General features: G+C 48.6%; 2 protein-coding genes across 5 annotated transcripts in view; one reads left to right on the forward strand and one right to left on the reverse strand.

Annotated features, from left to right (window-relative positions):
* Tkfc (triokinase and FMN cyclase) lies at positions 1-13,928 on the reverse strand. Of its 4 annotated transcripts, none has more exons than XM_075973498.1 (18): positions 13,850-13,928; positions 12,529-12,634; positions 8,791-8,980; positions 7,194-7,304; positions 6,921-7,102; positions 5,164-5,242; positions 4,771-4,860; positions 4,187-4,221; positions 4,027-4,111; positions 3,845-3,934; positions 3,099-3,215; positions 2,606-2,725; positions 2,305-2,442; positions 1,433-1,539; positions 1,227-1,330; positions 1,071-1,104; positions 872-961; positions 1-520 (listed from the first exon to the last, which is right to left on the reverse strand). In XM_075973498.1, exons 2-18 carry the CDS (start codon positions 12,529-12,531, stop codon positions 359-361), a joined length of 1,737 nt encoding a protein of 578 aa, XP_075829613.1. In that variant the 5' UTR covers positions 12,532-12,634; positions 13,850-13,928; the 3' UTR covers positions 1-358. The 4 variants fall into 4 exon arrangements, with proteins under 4 accessions (XP_075829613.1, XP_075829614.1, XP_075829615.1 ...); XM_075973499.1 differs by having other exon boundaries at positions 13,227-13,873; XM_075973500.1 differs by having other exon boundaries at positions 13,642-13,865.
* Ddb1 (damage specific DNA binding protein 1) overlaps positions 13,917-21,939 on the forward strand; it is a 27,573-nt gene continuing 19,550 nt past the window's right edge. The window contains exons 1-6 of the mRNA XM_075973496.1: positions 13,917-14,205; positions 15,296-15,444; positions 16,209-16,325; positions 16,640-16,861; positions 19,213-19,327; positions 20,710-20,807. Coding sequence (XP_075829611.1) covers positions 14,145-14,205; positions 15,296-15,444; positions 16,209-16,325; positions 16,640-16,861; positions 19,213-19,327; positions 20,710-20,807 — 762 coding nt within the window. The 5' untranslated portion in view covers positions 13,917-14,144. The remainder of the gene's footprint in view (positions 14,206-15,295; positions 15,445-16,208; positions 16,326-16,639; positions 16,862-19,212; positions 19,328-20,709; positions 20,808-21,939) is intronic.

The following is a 21,939-nucleotide window of genomic DNA, read 5'->3' on the forward strand; positions in this document are numbered from 1 at the left end:
GTGGCTTCAATGGGTTTTATTAGTTTTCTTTCACACACTGACTGGGTGTTAGAGGCCTTCCAGAGAATGAGGCCTCGAGTATTGAAACCAAATAGGTACACCCAGTTAGAGGCCATGTTGTACTCAGGAAAAGCCTTATCACTGACATTCAGAGCTGGATGGGGTGGGGAGAACATGACCTGAAGAGGAAGAGCAGTGTTGGCAGGGCAGATGATCCACCCAGCCAGCCACTTAACTGTTCACAGAACAGTTCTGGAGGGGTGGCAGAGGATGGGTGCTAGGGTGAGTGAGGGATAAGGTGACCATCTGAAGGCAAGAGGAAGTAAACAGGGAGAGGAGCTGAGGAGGAAAAAGGCAGTTATGCTCCCTGCGTCTGCAAGACTTCCAGGATGGCGCGGAAGATGGCGGCAACTGCCACGGCTCCAGGGTCTGGCTGATCTAGTCGCGCGGAGCTGATGTAACTAGCTCTTCCAGCGCCAGCTTCCATGTTCTTGGTGGCCTCGGCTGCTGCTTCAGCACTCTGAGGAAGGTGGGAGTAGGCTTAAGTACGACAGTAGGCCTTTCCTTTCCCACTGGGCCCTGAAAATGTGATCCTGGACCCTTTGTCCTGTTCTGTCAGAAATCTCTGTACCATCGCTCAGTGGAAAGGTCACCTTTCATCTACTTCTAGCAAGGAATGGGGCCACTATTTGCAGAGCCTCAGCCCAGGTACTGGGCTAGGCTCAGTGTATCTCCCTAGCCATATAACACTTTCTGAGACAGGTTGTTCGCCCTTATTTTATACAGGTGGAAATCAAGGTGGAAAAGACCCTTTACTTGCTTTAGATTGGAGCTTGGCAGCTCCTTGGTTGTCCAGTCGAGCCTCACTCACCTTGACTGCTTTAGTCAGGACTGGGAGAAGACTGGCTCCTGGCTTCTTCCAGGCTTGCAGCTCCTGTCCTGCTGCCCACAGAGAATCCAGCTGGACAAGGTCAGAGAGAGTGAGGTTGAGAAGAAGCCCTGCTACTGAGGATAGCTTTAGGGCTTGTAGGCTTAAAAGGGGCAAGGGGAGCCACACCCTGAGTACACACCATTGTCCTATCTCCTGGTGCAGCCTTTCCATATCTGAAAGAATGAACAAAGAGGTTACTTTGGTGTGAGGACAGGGTCTGGCTGGGAGCAGGTAGCAGCTGTCAACTACCTCCCCCAACACACCCCTGGGGTTAAGAAACAGGGCTCTGGCTCACTTCTGCATGGCCTCCAGGCCGGCATCCATAGCAGCAGACCACGCTGGGAGATCAGTCTTGGCTTTGAGAGCCTGGGCAGCTGCAGTCAGGAACAGTCCATAGAGCTGAGGAGGACCAGAATGCTGAGTACATGGAGCTGGCCAGCACTCAGCCAAACCTGCATCCCTTTCCATCCGTCTGCCTTTCCAGAGCTTGCTTCTACTCACCGCGCCAGATGAGCCTCCCATCTTCTCCAGCAGCAGGACAGACAGCTTGGAGAGCACCTGGGCAGGGCTAGCTAGAGCTGGGCCCTCCTTTACCCAGCCCTGGATGGCTGCAGGCAGAAAGACAGGTGGCCCTTCAGAGGTGCTGTCACTTCCTTTTCTCTCCCTGGTCTCTGCTAGTGTTTTTCTGATTGGTCTTCTTTACTGAGAGATGTGCTTTCTGCCTTTCCTTTTTCTCTTCTCTTTCCCATTACTCTTGGTTGACCTTGAAATCCTCATGAGCCACCATTGCGTGACTTTGCATTTTTGTAACCATGGAGACAGGAATAGTGCTTGGCTTCCTTAAATGGTGCTGAATGCACCTACCTACCTTCCTACCTACCTTCTGTATCTGTCTGTCTATGTTATCTATCTATCTATCTATCTATCTATCTATCTATCTATCTATCTATCTATCTGTTTTTTTGAGATAGGGTTTTCTGTGTAGCCCTGGCTGTCCTGGAACTCACACTGTAGACTGTAGACCAGAATGGTCTCGAACTCAGATCTGCCTGCCCCTGCCTCCAGAGTGCTGGAATTAAAGGCACACATCACCACTGCCAAGCTGAATGCATCTTTCTTAAATGGCTGAAGAAGGGCTTTTGGTGATGTGGGCATCTGAGAATGCTGAGGGCAGCAGAACAGATCACTTTCCCATTTGTAGTATGGGAAACTCCTTTCTTTTGGGAAAACAAGCTGCGAGGTGCCAAATGCCCCTTGGTAAAGGAAGGTAGCAGCTCCATGAAAGCCCCTTAATGTTCTAGAAACTAACTCATGGAATGTCCAGTAAGAGACAGTATGCCATATTAGCCCCTGAGCATCCCATAGAGGCCAACCTTTGGCAGCACGGCTATGGGTAATGCCACAATCCCCATCACCAGCAGCCCTGTCCAGGGCATTCAGGTGTTCCTCCAGTCCGATCAGGGTGGTGCACACCCGCTCCAGCACAAGCGTCATCTGCTTTGCTGCTCCACCTAGAAAGGGAGGGCAGTATGCAGAGGCCTCGCTGGACCTTCTCACAGCCAAACCTGACCAGTGTGAGAGGTATGGGTACCGAGGTCCCGATATACCCTTTGGTGCTCAAGCCAAAGTCCTGACCACAAGGACTCTTGGCTCTCCATCAGCAGGGCCCAGTACCTCCTGCTGCAGTGGCCTCAGGGGCCTCTGGAGGCTCTGTGGGAGCTTCTCGGATCCGCTTCCGCCCAGTCACAGACATCTTGGCCATGTGAGGCCAGGCTGTTGCAGTAGTTTCAGCATCTAGAGGCAGCCACATAACTTGTTCAGACAAGATCAGGTAGGGGCTGGACTTCCCACCTGGTCCTGAAGACTGGTTCCCTCAGCTGTCTGTAAGAAGGTAGCCTAAATCAGTGAGACTATACCGAGTATCTGTTGCATACTGAGTGTAGGGGGGTGGGCATTTCCTGGGGAGAGGGTAAGGCAGATGTGAGGAAGACACCAATACCAAATTTACGGAGTCGAGTGAGAGGTGAAGGCAAAAAGCCAGAAAGAGCATCTTTACAGGTCTAGAACCAGACTGTCAGCATCGGCCCTAATGCGGTCTCTATGCTAGAGCCTGAGGATGGATGATGGTTCTTTCTAGCAATGTCTGTAGGCTCCAGGTCTCTCTTACCTATCAGCTTCAGCAGGGGGTCATCCACAAGCAGCAGGGTAAGGGAAACACCAGACATCTCTAGTGCTGACATGAAGATACCCACCAGGGCACGGGCGACCTTCACCCCACGGCCCTCTGCAATGCCAAGCACAGAAGCCTGTAAGTGGGAAAGGGATCTACCACAGAGCATCTTAAAAAGGAACCAAACAGCAAAACAAGGGCCTTGCAGGTCGAGGCTTGTGATTAGCAGGGAAATGACCTCATTTCCTCAAAGCATCCCTCAGTGACAGCCCGTTACCACATTCCTTGGAGATAGCCCTCCCGAGGGACTGATAAATAACAGTTCTCATTTACTGAGTTCTTAGCAGGCACCAGACATCCTACATATACTTAGTCTCATTTAATCCTCATAACCCTCCTATACGGCAGGTGTTGCTATTATTACTCCCACACTCAGGACCTCAGCAGTTGGCAAAAGTAACAATTTAACTCAAGCTCGTGATTGCTCAGCTGATGTTCTGGGCCATGATAGGACACTGCCTCAGCTACTTATCTTACACCTAGGTTCAAACCAGATTCAAAGAGTTAAGGGAGCCAGGCATGGTCACAGAAGCAGGAGGATATCTGTGAGTTTAAGGCCAGTCTGGTCTACACAGTGAGTTCAGGCCAGCCAGGGCTACCTAATGAGACACTGTTTCAAAAATCAAAACAAAACAAAATTAAAAACAAAAAAGGCTACAGGTCCTCTTGTAGTGTAGGCTCACCCAGCAAGCGTACGGCAGCATCAGCTATGATGCCCAGTTCCAGGAAAGACAGGCCACCCAGATTGTTGACTATCAGCACCACTGAAGAGCCTGTGGACAATTGATGACACCTCAGTAAGACTTTTGGTGGCCTGTGCAGAGGGGCAGGAGGGGCTCGAGACTGGGGACTGAAGGCTACTCACCTGACTGTACAGGCACATGGGATACATTGGAGGTGTTTGTCATGTGGTCAAGCATGAGAGTGACAATCTTTTCAGCAGGAGCCATCTGTCAGAAGAAGCAGGAGTGAGTGTTTCTGGGAGACCTCAGGACTGGGCTGGGCTGAGCAAGGAATCTATTTACCTTTACCCGCTGAACACCAGCTTCCCCATGGATCCCTGTGGAGAGATGTGGCCGTTACTGGCTGGCTAGATGCTTTCATCAATGACACACAAAGTGTTCAATACAAGGCTGGGTACAACGAGTGTGGACAGTGGGTAGAAAAGGCAAGAATAATGAAAAACAGGACAACACATGGTGTGGCTGCAGAGCCAGCTGGGAAGTCAGAGGCCATAGGACACTAATGCCTATTGTATTAGAAACCCACGGGCAGAAGTTGAACATGTCAGCGACAGACAAGGTGTCCTTTGGACCAATAGGGCTATACACTGGGGCTTGAGGAGGAGTACATGGGATGATGTGGGGGAAGTGAGGTAGGAGGAACATGGTGCTCTATGTGTTCAGAGCCTGGGCACAGATGGCAAAGTGGAGAGAAGCCAGGCAGGTTGTCTAGGTTGTGCCTTAAGTGCCCACCGATGAATCCGGAGACCTCCTGGGAGACACTAAGTAAGCAGGGAGGATCAGGCAGACAACTCCAGGACCTTAAAGGTGGGCAAAACTCAAGGCAAAGAAAAGGAATGGCTGGGGCACAGCCGCCATAGGCTTACCCAGGCCTAGTTCCACTTCATCAGCTGCGAGCTCAAAGGTGGGCTTGGAGCCAGGGACACTGCAGGAGGACAAGCTCACCCCCAGGGTACCTAGGGAGAATGAAGCATGAGCCAGGGACACTGCAGGAGGACAAGCTCACCCCCAGGGTGCCTAGGGACAATGAAGCATGTTGGCAGCAGGTGTCAGGATGTGAGCAGGCTGCCCAACTCTTCATCTTAGGGATGAAGAGAGTCCAAACTCTGGTACCTATGGCTTCCAGGCTCCAGAGCCTCCACAGGGGACCTTCCCCCAGCCTCTAGGGAAACACAGGAAGGCTTCTGGTATAGCTGGTAGGAGCCTGCTCTGAATCCCCAGGTCTGCCACATCCTCCCATCCTTGGAGCTGGTACTCACCCATGGCCTTGGCGACCAGGCTCACCCGCTTTGCGATCTCCTCCAGCCCCACACCTTCCTCAGCCAGAGCACCTGCCACCTGTAGCCGCCCAGAGAGAAAGAGAACGAGGATGGTGGGTGGAGAGTCACTGGATCACTGGGAGCAGAAGAGAGGCTGGGAGGAACTTTCTTGTTGGGAGGGAGAATCTCAGGGTTTCTACACTAAATGTGGTCCAGCACATTTAGGGTAGAAGAACGTCCTCTCCTTATGTACAGCATAGCTGCTGGGAGTCTTCAAGAGTTTCTGTTTGGGGAAGAGGGTGTGGATCCATGGTAGGTTTGCCTGGCATGCATAAAGCACATTCCCAGCAAAACACATACACATATTGTCATTCTCTCTCTCCCTCCCTCTTTCCCCCCACTCCAGTCTAGTGGAGCCAGAATGAGAAATGATCCTAGATAAGGCAGGTGATTTGTTCAGGTCAGTGTCACACAGCTGTTGCTGATCAGTTTCCTGATTCCTAGATCTCCTTCGTCCAGAGCGCACACTTTAGCTCCATTTACTTATCCCATTCATTCATCCACCCTCCTACTCGGTTCACCAACAATCTACTGAGCTGGAAAGAAAAGAGGAAGACTGAATCACAGGCTTCTTTCAAGGATCTCGGAGTCTGAAGAAGAGAAGCAGGGACACACATTTAAAGTTAACTCAAGATGGCACATGGATCAGGAGGCTGAGAGAACTCTGAGAAAGGCTTCTCAGTAGCTCAGGGTGCTGAGATCAGGAAGAGGACCACATGGAACATGTCAGGACTGAGCCAGGACACAGAAGGCTGACCAAATAAAAGATTTTGCAGGGACAGATATGGCGTACATAAAGCCACAGAGGTGAGCTCCAGCCCAACAGATACAGGGAGAGCCCTGTGTTTATGGAACATACGGGGAAAGAAGGGGTGCTGGGCAGTGAAGTCAGGACTGATGAGGTGGGACAGGAGTGTGGTCATGAATGGCTAGGGAGGTAACTCAGTGGTTAAAAGTACTTGCTGCTCTTTCAGAGAATCTAGGTTCAGTTCCCAGCACCCACATGGCAGCTCACAACTGTCTGTAACTCCAGTTCTAAGAGATCCAATACCCTCTTCTGGCCTCCCCTGGAACTGGAGTTATAGTTGTGACCTACCATGTGAGTGATGGCAATGAATCCCAGGTCCTCTGCAAGAGCAGCCAATGCTCCTAACTGCTGAACCACCTCTCCAGCCTCAAATAAATAAAAGGAGTGTAGTGGGCACCCCCAACCAAGGGGTTTCAGTTGACTATGGGAATCCAAGATGCTCTCAGTGAGATGAAAATTGGGCACAATACACATTTTTGTTGTTTTGACAGACGGTCTCACTATGTTGTCTAAGCTAGCCTCAAGTTTAAAATCTTCCAGTCTTAGCCTTCTGAGCGCTGATCAATATGCATTTTAAAAAGACACCCTGGGGATAGTGTGGGCAACAGACTGGCAAGGCAGGAGTGCAGTACACAGATACGGGAGCCCAGTGGGAAGGTAAAAGCCGTGATGCAAAGTGAAGGACAGGATATGAGGAGGATCCACGCTGCACCGGGAGACGTGTGAGGAAGGGGCAACTGATTAGGAGAGGGAGGAGGAGGGAAAGGGAACTGGTCTATGAGAATGCCTCATTCTATCTAGACTTAATTGCTGAGACAATGGTGGGGACTTGGTAGGTCAGGGTAAAAAAATGACTGGTGCCTCGAGGTGCCAGGGTTTGGAGGCTAACCTTGTGGATAAGCACGGTGCCACACAGGCCACGCCGGCCGGCCTTCTTCAGAACAGTGAAAGCACTGTCATCCCCGACCACCACCATCTCCACAGAGATGCCCTCGGCCCTGGCCTGCTCCATGGCAAATCCAAAGTTGAGTCGATCCCCAGTGTAGTTCTTCACGATGAGGAGGGTGCCCGCTGCAGGAGCAGTAACGTGGTACCGTTAGCCTTGCCCTCACCCACCCCACAGTGCCCATCCACAGCATTTTCTCCAATATGCAAACCTGACCTGTGCCTGCCTGGGCCACAGCTCTAATGGCTGCCAGGATGCTGCCCACAGCTGGAGAAGCAAACACGGATCCTACAATGACCCCGGTCAGCATTCCCTTCCCGATAAAACCTGGAGATGGAGAGAGGTAAGGCTGCTGGGTAGCATCTACACCTGTTATCCCTGGGGCTTCCCGCATTCTGAGCTCCTACTGTGTGCTTGTGCTATGGCTAACCCTTCCATAGGAGTCATCTTGGAGGGTTCCCCTGACTTCCAACCCTAAAGAACTCTGTCCCCTCTCACCATTTTCTGGTCTTCCTCCTGTTCTTTTTTTTTTTTTCATGGTCAGACCGGTTTTTTTTTTTTTAAGATTTATTTATTTATTATGTATACAACATTCCTTCCATGTATGTTAGTATGCCAGAAGAGGGAACTGGATCTCATTATAGATGGTTGTGAGCCACCATGTGGTTGCTGGGAATTGAACTCAGGACCTCTGGAAGAGCAGCCAGTGCTCTTAACCTCTGAGCCATCTCTCCAGCCCCCTCCTGTTCTTTTTAAATAAAGCTTTTGAAAAAAGATTTCCTGAGTATTTTGCAAGTGTGTGTATGTGTGTGTATGTACCACGTGTGAGCCTAGTCCCCATGGAGGTCATAAGAGGGCAGAGGGTCCCCTGAAACTGGTTACAGATGGTTGTGAGCTGCTATGTGGATGCTGGGAACTGAACCCGGGTCTTCTGCAAGAGTAACAAGTGCTTTTAAGCACCGAGTCATCGCTCCTGCCCCTCATTGTACATTCTATTGTATGTTAAATCCCTTAAGGCTCTCCGAACTGCTCTTACTCACATCTGTCTTCCTGGAGTGGGGCATTAAAGTTTCACAGGGGCAGGGTCTTGCTGACTCCCAGGTGTGCTCTGCATAGGGCCGGCTGTATGGCAGGTGTGCTCTGCATAGGGCCGGCTGTACGGCAGGTACACCAGGTGTGCTCTGCATAGGGCCGGCTGTACGGCAGGTACACCAGGTGTGCTCTGCATAGGGCCGGCTGTATGGCAGGTACACCAGGTGTGCTCTGCATAGGGCCGGCTGTACAGCAGGCTCGCTAATACGTGCTGGATGAATAGATGGAATACTGAGATGGACAGGAAAGGTGCAGATGACACAAGGTCTGAGCCCTGGGGAAGGCTCCTAACGAGGCTCATATCCCTGGCACCAAACAGGAAGTCAACTAGGATGGTTCAAGGGTAGGAAAAGACATGGTAGAGATGCTGATGAATCCTGCTTTGGGCTGGCAGAGTCAGGGAAGTTTCATGGAGGTGCTGGGTCAGCAGGATTGGGAAAAAAAGGCAAGGAAGACTTTTGCAATCACCAACTTCTTAGGCTGGGAGCGCCTCACAGATTATCTGGCTCAACTCTGCATTTCTAGAGCTGTAACAATTTAGATGCAAAGACAGGCTGTGACTGACCTTGGGGCAGCCAGGAGTGGGAGGATGGAAACTGGGCACATTCCTAACTCTGGCCTCAGCATTGTCTGTCTGGCACCTCATACTAGCACAGAGAATCTCCCAGGATCCCTACTCTGCTCTGGCCTGTAACCCTCACAATCAACACAAGATACTCACCGGCATGGGCAGGCTCATGGCCTGAACCTCCACCTGAAAGAAGTGCCACCCGGCCTTTGAGGCTGTCCAGGTCAGAACGCAGGGCCACACGGTGCCCTTGCAGGAGCTGCAGGTTAGGATTACAGGCCACTAACCCAGCAACGGCATCATCAGCACACAATTCCACCGAGTTCACCAGCTTTTTGGAGGTCTGTGGAGGAGAGCAAGAGGAAGTTCATCCTCATCCTGCCCTCATCCTGCCCAGCAACACTGCTGCGCTACATTTCCTTGGGAATCTCATGTTGGGGGAAAGGAATTACAGAAGTCGCTGAGGGATTCCGAGGACACAGTATACCTTGCATTGTTTTGTTACCAGGTGGATATGCCTGTGACTTCTCAACTTTCAACTTTTTATCCAGTGCCTAATTTATAAGCCTTTTGTACCATGGTTTCTGTCTATCCCGAGAAACAGTGTCAATGAAAAGCAATTGGGGGAGTTTATGTCTTCACCAGGAAAAAATAATGAAGTTGGGGCCCTGCCTGTTTCTGTCAGAGGAGGAGGTAAGCTTTAGGCTGAGACTTCTGTGATGGAGGAAGGGCATGAGCAGGCCCACAGCCATCAGCAACTACAATTAGGCTTTACATGTTCCATCTGGATCTCTCATGCAGCGTGGCAGTGCCCAGTGCTAGGCCCTGCATATTCAGAGAGCAGAATGCTATTCCTGCCCTCCATGGAATCACGAGTATCATTTTTTAAAAAAGATTTATTTATTTATTATGTATACAGTGTTCTGTCTGCATGTATACCTGCAGGCCAGAAGAGGGCACCATATCTCATTACAGATGGTTGTGAGCCACCATGTGGTTGCTGGGAATTGAACTCATGACCTCTGGAAGAGCAGTCAGTGCTCTCAACCGCTGAGCCATCTCTCCAGCCCCACGAGTATCATTTTTACATGCTATGTGAGAGCGATACATATGTGCATGGCAGCACAGAAGAAAGGGACCTCAATCTCCTGAAGGGACCCAGGAATTCTTTATGAAGAATAAGTAGGAAATATGTAGTAAGCATTGGGACGAGGGGTGGGGGCTACTCTGGGCAAAAGGAAGCATAAGCCAAGACATGGAGGTGTATGATAGACCAGTGGCTCCAAGAAGCATCAGTGTGACCCAAGCAACATGGGGCTGGCAGGAAGAGGTAGGCAGAGACCTCACAAAGCACAGGAGGAATCTTGTTAAAGGAGTGATTCGGGTCAGAGCCTCAGCTCTGCTAGCCCTAACTAGACGCAGCTAAAAGTCCTCAATAGGCCAATTAAAGAAACAGCAGTAAAGAGCAGGGAAAGGAGATTTAGTCAATGTGCACTCGCTGGGAAGAGGAGCAAATAAAGTCCAGTGACTCCCTCTCTCCAAGTCTGTCCTCAGGGGACTGACTTCAAGAGAGAGCAAGAGGTATGAATACTCTAGCAGTTCTAGCTGGGTGTGGTAGCACGTGCGTGTGATCCTTGGGCTGGAGGGTTGAGAGTTCAAGGTTAGCATCAGCTAACAAAGTACAAAGTTTGAGGCCAGCCTGAGTTACAGGAGACCCATGTATCCCAGTCACATAACAACTGAAACAAAACTGGTGGTGTTGGTGCACACCTTTAACCCCAACACTCAGGAGGCAGAGGCAGGTGGATCTCGAGGTCAGCCTGGTCTACAGAGTTGAGTCTCAGCACTACAAGGTCTACAGAGAGTAACCCTGTTGGAAAAACTAACAAAACAAACAAAACCCCACAAAGAACAACAACAAACAACCCTTAAACAAAAAGCCTAGCCATTCCTGATCAAGGTGTGGGTCTGCCCATCACTGATCCTTCACTCTCTGCTCTTGTTTTTCTGGCAAGGTGATCTGAAACATTGTCAGAACTGTGTGAGATCTCTTCCTGGCAGTTTCTCATGACTAGCACCAGGGCTTTAGTCTCTATCATTCCCCAGCATGAGATTCCTGGGAAAATTCCAATTTCTGGGGGGGAGGGTATTGTTTTAACAGTCTGCTATCTAATAGTTGGGGGAGGGGGAGGGGTGTGCAACTGTCTCTCTTTAGAATGTCTTTCTCCCTGACAGGGCAGTTACCCTGTGATAAGTTAGGGCATGCTTAGGAGGGAGGTTAAAGGCTGGCCTAAGAACTCCAGAGACTGAGTCTTTACAGGGAGTGCAGCCAGAAGGGAGCGATGTGGGACTAGGGTAGTTGGGAGCTCGGACTCTACAGTCACTGGGACTTGGTATCAAAGTCCACTCCTGCCTGTCATTAGCTATGAGAACTCAGGGAGGACACATCTGTTCTGGGCTCAAGTCTTCCGCTGTGAAACAGCGATTTACTGGAGTAGAGCTTGGACCAACGGTATGGAAAAAGCTCACTGAAAAGGACCTATAGTCCCTTTTGTGAAGAGGCTTTGAAAAGCTGGAGCTAGCTAAGCAACGGCTGTGGGGTTGGCTGTGGGGTTGGGACGCAGCGCCCTGCCTTTGTCCTCGGGAGGCACAGGAAGAGTGGAACTCAAAGTGGAGCCTGAGGAGGCTGCTGGTGCCACCTACTGGTCTGCAGCTGGCCCAGGTCCCTGCAAAGTGCACGTCCTGCCTCCTTCCTGAACCTGCCACTACCCAGTTGTAAAATGGAACACTGACGTCCCCTGCCAAGCTTTCCTCCAATTAACGAGGGCCCAGGCCTTAGCACCTGCTTAAGGCTGAGGGCAGTAGTCCGGGTCAATAGGCAGCAAGCAGAATAAGATGGGCTCCATTTCTTAGGCATTAAGAGCCAGACTATTTCGAAGTTTTTAGTAACATGTGCAGTTCCCCAATGACCACTTGGAGGAAAGATGAGCACAAAGAGGAGCCTGAAGCACACGATGGTGCTGAAAGTTACACAGCCCACAAGGGCCTGGAGCTGCCCGCTTCATCTCAACCGCCTGCTGCTTTCCCAGACACAGGGTGCCAGAGCTCTCGTCCTAAAAAAGGCACAGTGTTGGGAAGGAGGGCCCGCTGCATCCTGTAAAGTTATGTATTGTATCAACTAGTCCCCAGCACCACCGCCCTTCCAGAGAGTCCCAATCATCCCTGCATTCCTGTTTCTCGGTAACACCAGGGAAGGAAAAGTAAGAAAGGGGAGGTACGATGTGAGGCCACTAAGATTCTAGTCTGAGCCACACACACAGCAACGTGGTAGCAGGTCTTAATCAGCCACACTGCAGATGGGGGTGGGGGAGAGGAGAGGCTCAGAGAGGGCAAGCCTTCTGCATAGTAGTAACACAGGTGATGGGAGTGAGGCTGAAATCTGAACCCAAATCTGCTGAAGAGCACTTTTAAAACTGAGCCCAGGGGCATTGTGAGCCTCCCATACAGCATTTCTCTGCTCTGGGAGCAGCCCACACATGCCTGGGCTGAGGAGCAGGCACCAGACTGTTCTTCCCGGTCTCCCCCCCCCCCCCAGCCTAGTAAGGCAACTTATGACAGCAAGTAACTTGTTCTGATCTAAATGCATGCCTAAGATCCTAGCTGTAGGGGTTTCAGAGTGCCTCAGGCCAGCCTCAGACCTGGCTTGGCCCAGTGGCCTGCAGGAAGGGGACCGGGGATCAAGCCTGAAGATACAAACTTAAACTCTTGACTTCTGAACCCCAGCAGACAGCAGCATCTCAGTTGGGGAATAGGGAGATTCAGGGTGCCCAGAGAGAGGATCCCCATGGTCCTCCTTTTACTGTAGCGCCCCCCCCCCCACCCAGGACTCACCATGGTTGGGAGGCTCTGAAACAGCTGAGCTCACACTTCTGCTCTGAGCTGCGGGAGGGTGGCCAATGGAGTGCTAACTGGTCTCAGGTGGAGGCAGTGGCAGCACCTGCAGCGGCAGGAAGGACTTGAGCTGTGGAAGGCCCTGGCAGTCAACTGGCACAATCATGCTTCCAGTGCCTTAGGAATTAGGGTGCTGCCTCAGACTTTGATCCAAGTCCAAACTCTAATACATGGGCTAGGGATGGAGAGCAGCGTGGGCCTGGCCAAGGTTCACACCCACACTTGGCCCAAAGGCAGATCAACTCATGTTGGGCACAGGGTTGCCACTCTGCCTGGGAGCAGCACCCACTCCCTCATCAAGGAGCAAAGTTACCCACAGATAGTGTCATATCTTACATGGCTATCACTAACGGTAAAGATGTACAAAGATCTTCACCTTGCTGGCTGGCCACACCAGGATCAAGCCAGCCCTGTGACCTTATTTTACTTTGGGAACACCCACTGAAAGCTCTAGTGAATTGTCCAAGATTTTACTGGTAAAAGGCAGGTCTTGAGCCCACATCTAGTCTTATTACAAAGCCTAATTAATGTTCCTAGTGGTCATCCAGTTCTCAGTCAGGCAGAGTCCGAACTAGGGAAATCGGAGGTATAAATCACTCCAGTTAGACCTAGCTCCACCCATCTCTGCCTCAACTTACTAGGGAGACTTTTAGTTAAACTAATCTCCTTATGTCTCAGCTTCTCCTATAAAATAAATAGTTTGATCCTCGCTGGCATTTTGCAGATGCTTCCGGCCTCGTCTGCTGCTCCTTGTGGGAGTGGGGACGTGGAGGTTGTCTGATAAAGCCTGGGGCCTAGATCTGCAGAGCTGACTGCACTGGCCACCTGGGTCATTAAGGCTCTTGCTATGAAATGCCGGCGTTGTGTTTGCGTTGGGAATTTGTTTCGCAATAGGGACAACTAATAGTGCCGGCAGGTGATCTAGGTAGAGGGCCCTTTCAGGATGGTTGTTCTAAAGTCAGTTGAGGGCATTCGAGGGAACTGGAGGAGCTGGAAGAGTTAAGCAAAAAGAAAGCGCGGTTCTAGTCTGGAATGTACACAGATCTTTGTCACCTCTCTTCCCTTTCTAGTCTTCCGCAACCCCTCCGGTTCCAAACGGGAGAAAACAACCCCGAGGACTCCTGGAGCTATGGAGGAGGGAAAGAGGCAGAATTGAGGAAGGGGCGCGGACTGGAGAAAGGAGCCAGCAGGTGGGCTGTGAGTGCACGGCAGGTGTAGAAGGACCGTCCCGGACTAGCGGAGCCCGGTCTTGTTTGCGTACCCGAACCGGCGCTCTCATCCGGGTACTGCTGCTCCTGGCGGTAAGGAAAGGGCGGAGCCTCAGGGGCGGGACGTCGCTTGGTTGGCCGCCTCGGGCTCCGTAAGTCCTCCAAGAGGCCAGGTGAGGCCATCCCGTGATCCTCCGCGCCCGGCCTCTCTGGCCTGCAACGTGTCTAGGGGCGGAGGCAGCGGCCACGGAGTTGGCTGCGTGAGGGTGGGGGTTCTCAGTCTCTTCGCTCGTGCCCATATCTCTAGCGTCGCTCTAGGCTCCCCACCGGCCAGCCCAAGGCCTCAACATGTCTTACAACTACGTCGTAACGGCGCAGAAGCCTACCGCAGTGAACGGCTGTGTGACCGGTGAGGCTGCCCTGGCCGGAGACCCCGGCGAGGGAGGGAACCCAGGCCTAGGGAGGCTGGCGGCCCCAGGGGCGGCAGGAGCAAGGCTTGGGCCCCGGGAATGGAAGGCGCTGGTAGCCGCGGAACGTCCCTCTCAGCTCGCGGCCTTAAAGGAGCTGTTTCACCACGCGCCTTTTGGGCAGTGCAAGCTGCATTTGAGGGTCCCTTTTGCTCACGGGAGGTCACTTAGCTTTGAGAAACGGCCCAGGCCCGGTGGGACAGAGAAGGTGTGCATGCTGATTGAGCCTCGAAACTGGCCTCATGTGGGCAGGGGAAAGGGGAGATAATAATGGGGGCTTGGGATCAGAATTTTCCGGTGGTTGTGCGGGAGGTGGAGGAATTTGAGTTATTTCTGCACCCCCCTCAAAAGGGTGAGCAGCCCTCTCCAGACCCACCCTTTTGCCTGGGGGGGGTTGTTTACTCGAGGGCGCTGCTGGAGAACGAGGTTTGGTTGGCCAGCCAGTGTGCAGGCTCTGCCTTGTTTGTGTGCATGGCTCTAGATGGGCAATCACACCCCCAGCCAAAGAATATTCATCCTCAACTCATATTTCCGTTGAATGTTCAGTCCTCAAACTCGTGTGTTTATATAAATGCTAATCATGATTTCATAACAAAAGTTCCTTGTTCGGAGAGCTAAGAGTGGATTGCTTGGGAAGCAAAGGGGTGTGTAGACAACACAGAAATCTCTGAGAGTTTTTCTTCACTTTATCTTTCTTGCGAAGGTTCTGGGAGGCTTTGGATGGGAACTCAATGAGACACACCTTTTAGCCATCCGCTTCAATTACTGTCTGCTGTTCTAATTTAGAAAGGAAACCCCAACAGAACCATCAGAAGGGTTTTCGTGTTTATAACCTGTTGAGACAGGCTGTTGCCCATTATATGGTACATTTTTTTAAAAGCCTAATTAAGGATGTATTTTGTTGAATGTGAAGTGAGACATTGAGGTGCTGTGTTTGGTGAGGAGGCAAGGTAAAGGTACTTAGGTAGCCTTAAGAGGTACTGGAAAGACCCATCCTCCATCTTCCAAAGTTAAGAGGCTCTCTTCTTTCAGGACACTTTACTTCTGCGGAAGATCTGAACCTGTTGATTGCTAAAAACACAAGATTAGAGATCTATGTGGTCACTGCAGAAGGCCTTCGGCCAGTCAAAGAGGTGGGCATGTATGGGAAGATTGCAGTCATGGAGCTTTACAGGCCCAAGGTAAGTGTTCTTAGTTGGGACAGACAATGAAAGAACCTTTAGTTGTGTGTTTTATATGATTCTTTGGGGTGACGGCTTAAGTAGAGAAGCACTCTTTTGCAAGTTTCCTATAAGGAGAGGTTTATAAGGAGGAAAACTCCCAAGTTGGTTTCTTTTTTTTTTTTTTTTCTTGAGACAGGGTTTCTCTGTAGTCCTAGCTGTCCTGGAACTTGATTTTTCAGACCAGGCTGACCTTAAACTCACAGAGCTCTGACAAGCGCCTCTACCTCCCACCACCCAGCCATAACCGGTTATCTTAACAGTTTCGCCATCACAACTAGAACGATTGTGAAAACAGTGTTTTTGAGGACCAAGGTAGTAAGACTTTGCAGATCGACTGTAGATTTAAATGTTACTACAGATTTTTCTCTCCAAATACTTTGGTGAGGGAGAAACACTGCATTTTTCTTTCAGAATTTGAATTGAGTAAGATGAATTTTAGGTTAGAATAGATGAGAACCTCTTGTTTACAGAGCCTAGAGATGGAGAACTGTGATAGCAAGGACGAGATGTTTACCAGCTTCAGTCTGGCCTTTTGTACATCCCCTTAGGGCTTGTGTGAGCTTTTGTCCTGTAACGGGCGGACTGAGTGTTTTCTCGGTGGGGATAGTAGGCTTTGGAAAGTCCTTTAAAGGCATAGCATGCTTAAGGAATGTTTAAAAGGCTGGGCAGGTTGTTCTTGTTTTTGAAAGACCTTCTTTTGACCCTAAAATGTTGGATTTCAGGGGGAGAACAAAGACCTGCTGTTCATCTTGACTGCTAAGTACAATGCCTGCATCCTGGAGTATAAGCAGAATGGCGAAAGCATTGACATCATTACAAGAGCCCATGGCAATGTCCAGGTGAGGTGGCTACTTTAAGATGATCAATTTTTCTGGTAGGGCTGTCAGGTTTCAGTGATGAACAGTGAAATGTCAGGGCATCGCACTATAATGAGAGAAACAAGTAAGCCCACATGGCTTGAATTGGCTAGCTAGTCCAAGGAAAAGTGAATAATTCACCTAGCCACTCATGAGAAAAACAAATGTGTTGGTGTTTGGGCTACCAAACTATGTCAGGTGCTCTCATCTGCCTGGGAAAGCATTGTACCCACCCAGTATCTTCTGCTTTGACTACTGAGCTTCTTCCCTAATTCCAGGGGTTTTTCCCCCCACAGGACCGTATTGGTCGCCCCTCAGAGACTGGCATCATTGGTATCATTGACCCTGAGTGCCGAATGATTGGCCTGCGACTCTACGATGGCCTTTTCAAGGTCATTCCCCTGGACAGAGACAACAAAGAGCTCAAGGCCTTTAACATCCGCCTAGAAGAATTGCACGTCATTGATGTCAAGTTCCTGTATGGTTGTCAAGCACCTACCATTTGCTTTGTCTACCAGGTACAGGACCCGAGGAAAAAGAGGGAGAAACTGGTTTGGAATGGTGGGAGTGGGATTTTTGCCAAAGGAATGTCTGCTGAATTTGGTAGCAGGGCAGGGAGAAGTGTTGCTTATTTTCTAAAACATTTGACCAAAACAGTTAATGTGGGTCAGATTTTTTTTCCTTTTTTGCTTTTTTGGGTGTAATAGTATTGGGATCAGCAAATGCTGCTGGGTTTATAGCAGGTTTTAATCCGGAGATTGTACTCCAGTTGTAGGCCTTGGGGATTTTATAGAGTGACCTAGTTTATCCTTTGAGTCTCTTACCAGCATGCTAGAGGATTATAAAAACTTGGCTGTAGAGAAATGATTGAAAACTTGCCTTTACAAGCCAAGAGAAAATACCTTGGGTAGTGCCTTACTTTAGTCTTTGAAAGAGGTTCACATGTTGTCTAGCACTCTTTTTCTGGTGACTTGCTGGCTCTTGACTTCTATTTTAGTCAGTGCCTAAAACTTTAGCAGAGCTGATCCTGGGCAGCTGTTCTCTAGTTCAGATTTGTTAAGTGGGGGTGGGGCACAGACATCCAGACTAACATGCCTACATCTTGGTAAATCTCAGCCTTTAACAAAGGGCCAGGCTACATGAGGTCAGGTTACTTGCCTATGGTCCCATAAATGACAGAAGAAAATGATGGTCTACTTCCATGCTGGATGGTAGAGTATAATGCACCTGAGAACACTTACATAGATAGCCCTGCAGAGTAATGGAAATATGGTATGTGGTATTTTATATTTTTGGTATCACCATAATGCTATAGTCCTGGGACTGATTAACGTAAGGTTGAGTAAAGCTGAAACTAGTTGAGGTTAATTTTATTTATCTTACTTATTAACTATCAGAACTGAGATAAAAAAAAAACCCTTCGAATTTCTTTTCTTTTTTCAGTTTTTATAAATATCAGGTCACTAAAACAATGTTGTTGATTACATGGGGCTGATTCTGGCCCTGGCTGTTCCCAGGGATGCCACTTGTGAATGCTCTTCATTTCTCTCTATCTCAGAGGCCCAAATCCATCTTCACTTGAACTTTTTGTGAAGATGGATGGAAAAGTTTATCAACTAAAAGTGACTGACTATGCCAGCAGTTGAGTACTAGGCGCCTTCTGTGAAAGGTGCTTTGCTAAGTACTTCACAGTGGCTGAGGTGTGCTCCTTGCGTTGGAACATGTTAAATTCCTTCCATGGTTTCTTAGACTTTGGTCTGAGCTTGATTGAAGCCATCTTCTGTTGGCTGAATGTCGTTTTCTCCCCTGCTCTTTAGCCTCTTAAACGTGACTCTGGCAGCTCCGAGACTGATGTGAGTCATGATTCCAAAAAAGGAGGGGAGCCGGGCGGTGGTGGCGCACGCCTTTAATCCCAGCACTCGGGAGGCAGAGGCAGGCGGATCTCTGTGAATTCCAGGCCAGCCTGGTCTACAAGGCTAGTTCCAGGACAGGCTCCAAAACCACAGAGAAACCCTGTCTCGAAAAACAAAAAAAGGGGAAGAGTCACGATTCAGAAAAAGGAGAGGAAGATGGAGTTGACAGTGGCGGGACTGAAGCATTTTTGACTACCTTTAAGGGAGCGATAAGTTCTGTTGTCTCTGTGGTTACTTCTTCAGAGTACTCTTGAGAGTTGTGTCAAAACAGGGTCTGGGTAGATGGCTCAGTGGTTAAAGAGCTTGCTGTGTGAGCACTTAGACCAGAGTTCTTATCCCCAGCACCCATGGAAGGACTAGTGGGTGTGTAGCCTACCTGTAATTCCAGCCTTAGAAGGCAGAGACAGGGCTCCCCAGGAACAGGCTGGCTGGCAAGGCTAGCACATTCTAGGTTTGATTGAGAGACCCCGTCTTAATAAGATGAAAGGGTATTTCCCAACATCAGCCTTGTACCTCCAGATTCACGTGCACATGTGTAGATGCATCCTCACACATAAAAAATGGGGGAAAAGGAATTGTCAAAACATTCTTTTTAATCTTAAGATTTAGCTTCAGTGTCTTTCTCTCTTTAGTTGTTTGGTAAATTCCTTGAGAACAAGTGAAGAACTTACAGTGCAGCCCCAGGGTTTACCTCTCAGTTCTGTGTTACAGTGTGGCAAATTCAGTTCCCATTTGAACTTCACTGGTTGCTTGAATTATTATTACAAACAGCACATTTTAGACCCTGTAGTCTGCTCAGAAACTAATCACAGGCTCAGCAGGTATTCTGACAGATGAGGACAGGAAGGTTGGTGTGACAGGATTATCAAATCCTGGGTGGTGGTGGCTTGTCCCTTACAGGACCCTTACCGTCTGGGTTGCCTTAACGACTAACAGTTCCACCCTTTCCACCCAAGGATCCTCAGGGGCGGCATGTGAAAACCTATGAGGTGTCTCTGCGAGAGAAGGAGTTCAACAAGGGCCCTTGGAAACAGGAGAATGTAGAAGCTGAAGCTTCAATGGTGATCGCAGGTTGGTGGATTTGGGGGAAGTTGTATCCCTTGTCTGATCTGGTTTTCTTTCTCATCTCCATCTGCCATTTTAGTGCACAGTGGTGAGCTCTTATGGTTTTACCTCCCCTGAGTCTCCTTCCCAAATGTTTTTTTTCCATTCTCATATTTTTCCCCCTTTTTATTTTCTTTTTTGGTTTTTCACGACGGGTTTCTCTGTGTACTCTTCTTGGCTGTCCTGGAACTCATTTTGTAGACCAGTCTGGGCCTGAACTCACAGAGATCCTCCTGCCTCTACCTCCCAAGTGCTGGGATTAAAGGTGTGTGCCACCACGCCTGGTCCATTTCTGACTTTGAAGATTTTGTTTTATTTCTCCCCCAAAATTATAACTTTGCTTTCGAGGTATAGGCATTGATTGTAAGACACTGAGATGAATTTGCAGAGTGTCATGTTGAGTTGTGTCTCATCATTACTGAAGGGACCCAATGGAGCTTATCTAATCTGACTTCTTTCACAGATGAGGAAATAGGCCAGTGGGGCTTGCCTAGGCCTGCACATAAGTGGAAAAGCCTATCACTCTTCCTCTTATACTCTACTCCCTTATGTTGTCTATTTTACTTTAAAATCCTAAAACAATATTAACTCTTCTTTTTTTTTTAAATATTTATTTATTTATTTATTATACAATATTCTGTGTGCATGTCTGCAGGCCAGAAGAGGGCACCAGACCTCTTTACAGATGGTTGTGAGCCACATGTGGTTGCTGGGAATTGAACTCAGGACCTTTGGAAGAGCAGGCAATGCTCTTAACCACTGAGCCATCTCTCCAGCCCAATATTAACTCTTCTTAAAGGTGATATTGATGTAGGAACAAGAGTAGAGACAAGGAAACAAGTAAAAGCCTTTTGTTAGAAAAGGTCAGAAGTATAGGAGAGAAACTGGGCAAGGGTAGAGGTGCATATGGAAGAGCATTGAGACTACTCCCTACCCTTCCGAACTACAAAGCACCAAGAAAAAAAAAAGCCAAATGCCTGTAAATTCAGTAGACTGAGGCTTGGGAATCACTTGAACTTAGGAGTTTAACACCAGTGTGGATAGTGTAGTAAGAATTGCCATCTTAAAATAAACAAAATAGAGTTCCAGTATGTAGTTAAGTGGTAGAATATCTGTCTACTTAGCTTGAGGACACCCTGGTGCTTAGTACCACCAAAGTTAGAGGATGACAAGTCTAGGATGTCTAAGATGGGACTCTCACAAGCCTACATGTATGGTAATATTTCTTGGGTTTTTGATGTCCTTTTTAAAATGACAATTTGTCTTAATAGCTGAACCAATGCCTTTGCTGCCTCTCTTAAAAGATCCAAACTACTGAGCCTTTTAATGATGCTGATTTTCTTCTGTAGTCCCAGAGCCTTTTGGAGGTGCCATCATCATTGGACAGGAATCAATCACCTACCATAATGGTGATAAATACCTGGCAATTGCTCCTCCTATCATCAAGGTGAGCAAATGTTTTAACTTTTTCTTGCTTGTACCTTTATTTCCCTTGTTCTTAATTGGGGTCCTCCCTTTATCTCCATCTGTCAAGAAGAGATTCATACATATCTATCACATTGGTCGCTGTGTACATAATAAGTTGGTTATTCTTGGGACATGTAGAGTAGCCTGTTTTTGCTTAGCTTTGTTGATAACTAGGAGAAATACTGCTTACTGTTTTGAAACACTGTAACATTAAGAAGGGAAGGTTTGATGTTTAAAATTTACTCAGCTGTAGAGTACATACCCAGCATGTAAGAGGCTTTGGGCTTAATCCCCCACCACCAAGGAAAAGAAAATTTTTAGCAGATTCTATTGCATGTAGTATTTTTAGGGCTTAATACATTGATAAATTATATAGACTTTTAGAGATGAGTCATATGGGGGCTAGAGAAATGGCACAGTGCTTTAAGAGCTCTGGCTCCTCTTTGAGAAGACCCAGGTTTTATTCCCAGCATGCATATGGCAGTTCACAACTGTCTGTAACTCCAGTTCCAGAAGATCTGATGGCTCTTCTGGCTTCCATGTGACACGGCACATATGTGGTGTGCAGACATAATGCATTCTGGCAAAATACCCATATATGTAAAATTAAAAACTGAAATTATTCGTAAAAATTTTAAGTCTCACTACTTTAAGCCGTGAAAGTTAGACCATAAAAGCTTAGTCTTTATTTTCTTTTTGAGTATAGGTTATCTGTGGCAGCTTTTGTAGTGCAGTGAATATATGCATTACATGCTTATTATTGTGTTTTCCACATGCATATGTGTGGGTTTTTGTTTTTATTTTCATTTTTTGGAGAGTGGGGGTTGAACCCAGATCCTCACATATTCTAGCTGAAAACTGTAACACTGAGCTATACCTTAAGTTCTTTTGTTCCAGGTCTCTATTTCTGTTTGCCATAGAATGTATGAGTAAAATTTAAGGTATATTAATTGACCCCTCTAGAAAATTATCTTCATAGTGTAAGGGATGCCTTTTTTTTTTTTTTATGTGAGCCGGGCGGTGGTGGCGCACACCTTAATCCTAGCACTTGGGAGGCAGAGGCAGGTGGATCTCTGGGAGTTCGAGACCAGCCTGGTCTACAAGAGCTAGTT

Source organism: Microtus pennsylvanicus, chromosome 5, assembly GCF_037038515.1.
Source record: "Microtus pennsylvanicus isolate mMicPen1 chromosome 5, mMicPen1.hap1, whole genome shotgun sequence".
Classification (NCBI taxonomy): domain Eukaryota; kingdom Metazoa; phylum Chordata; class Mammalia; order Rodentia; family Cricetidae; genus Microtus; species Microtus pennsylvanicus.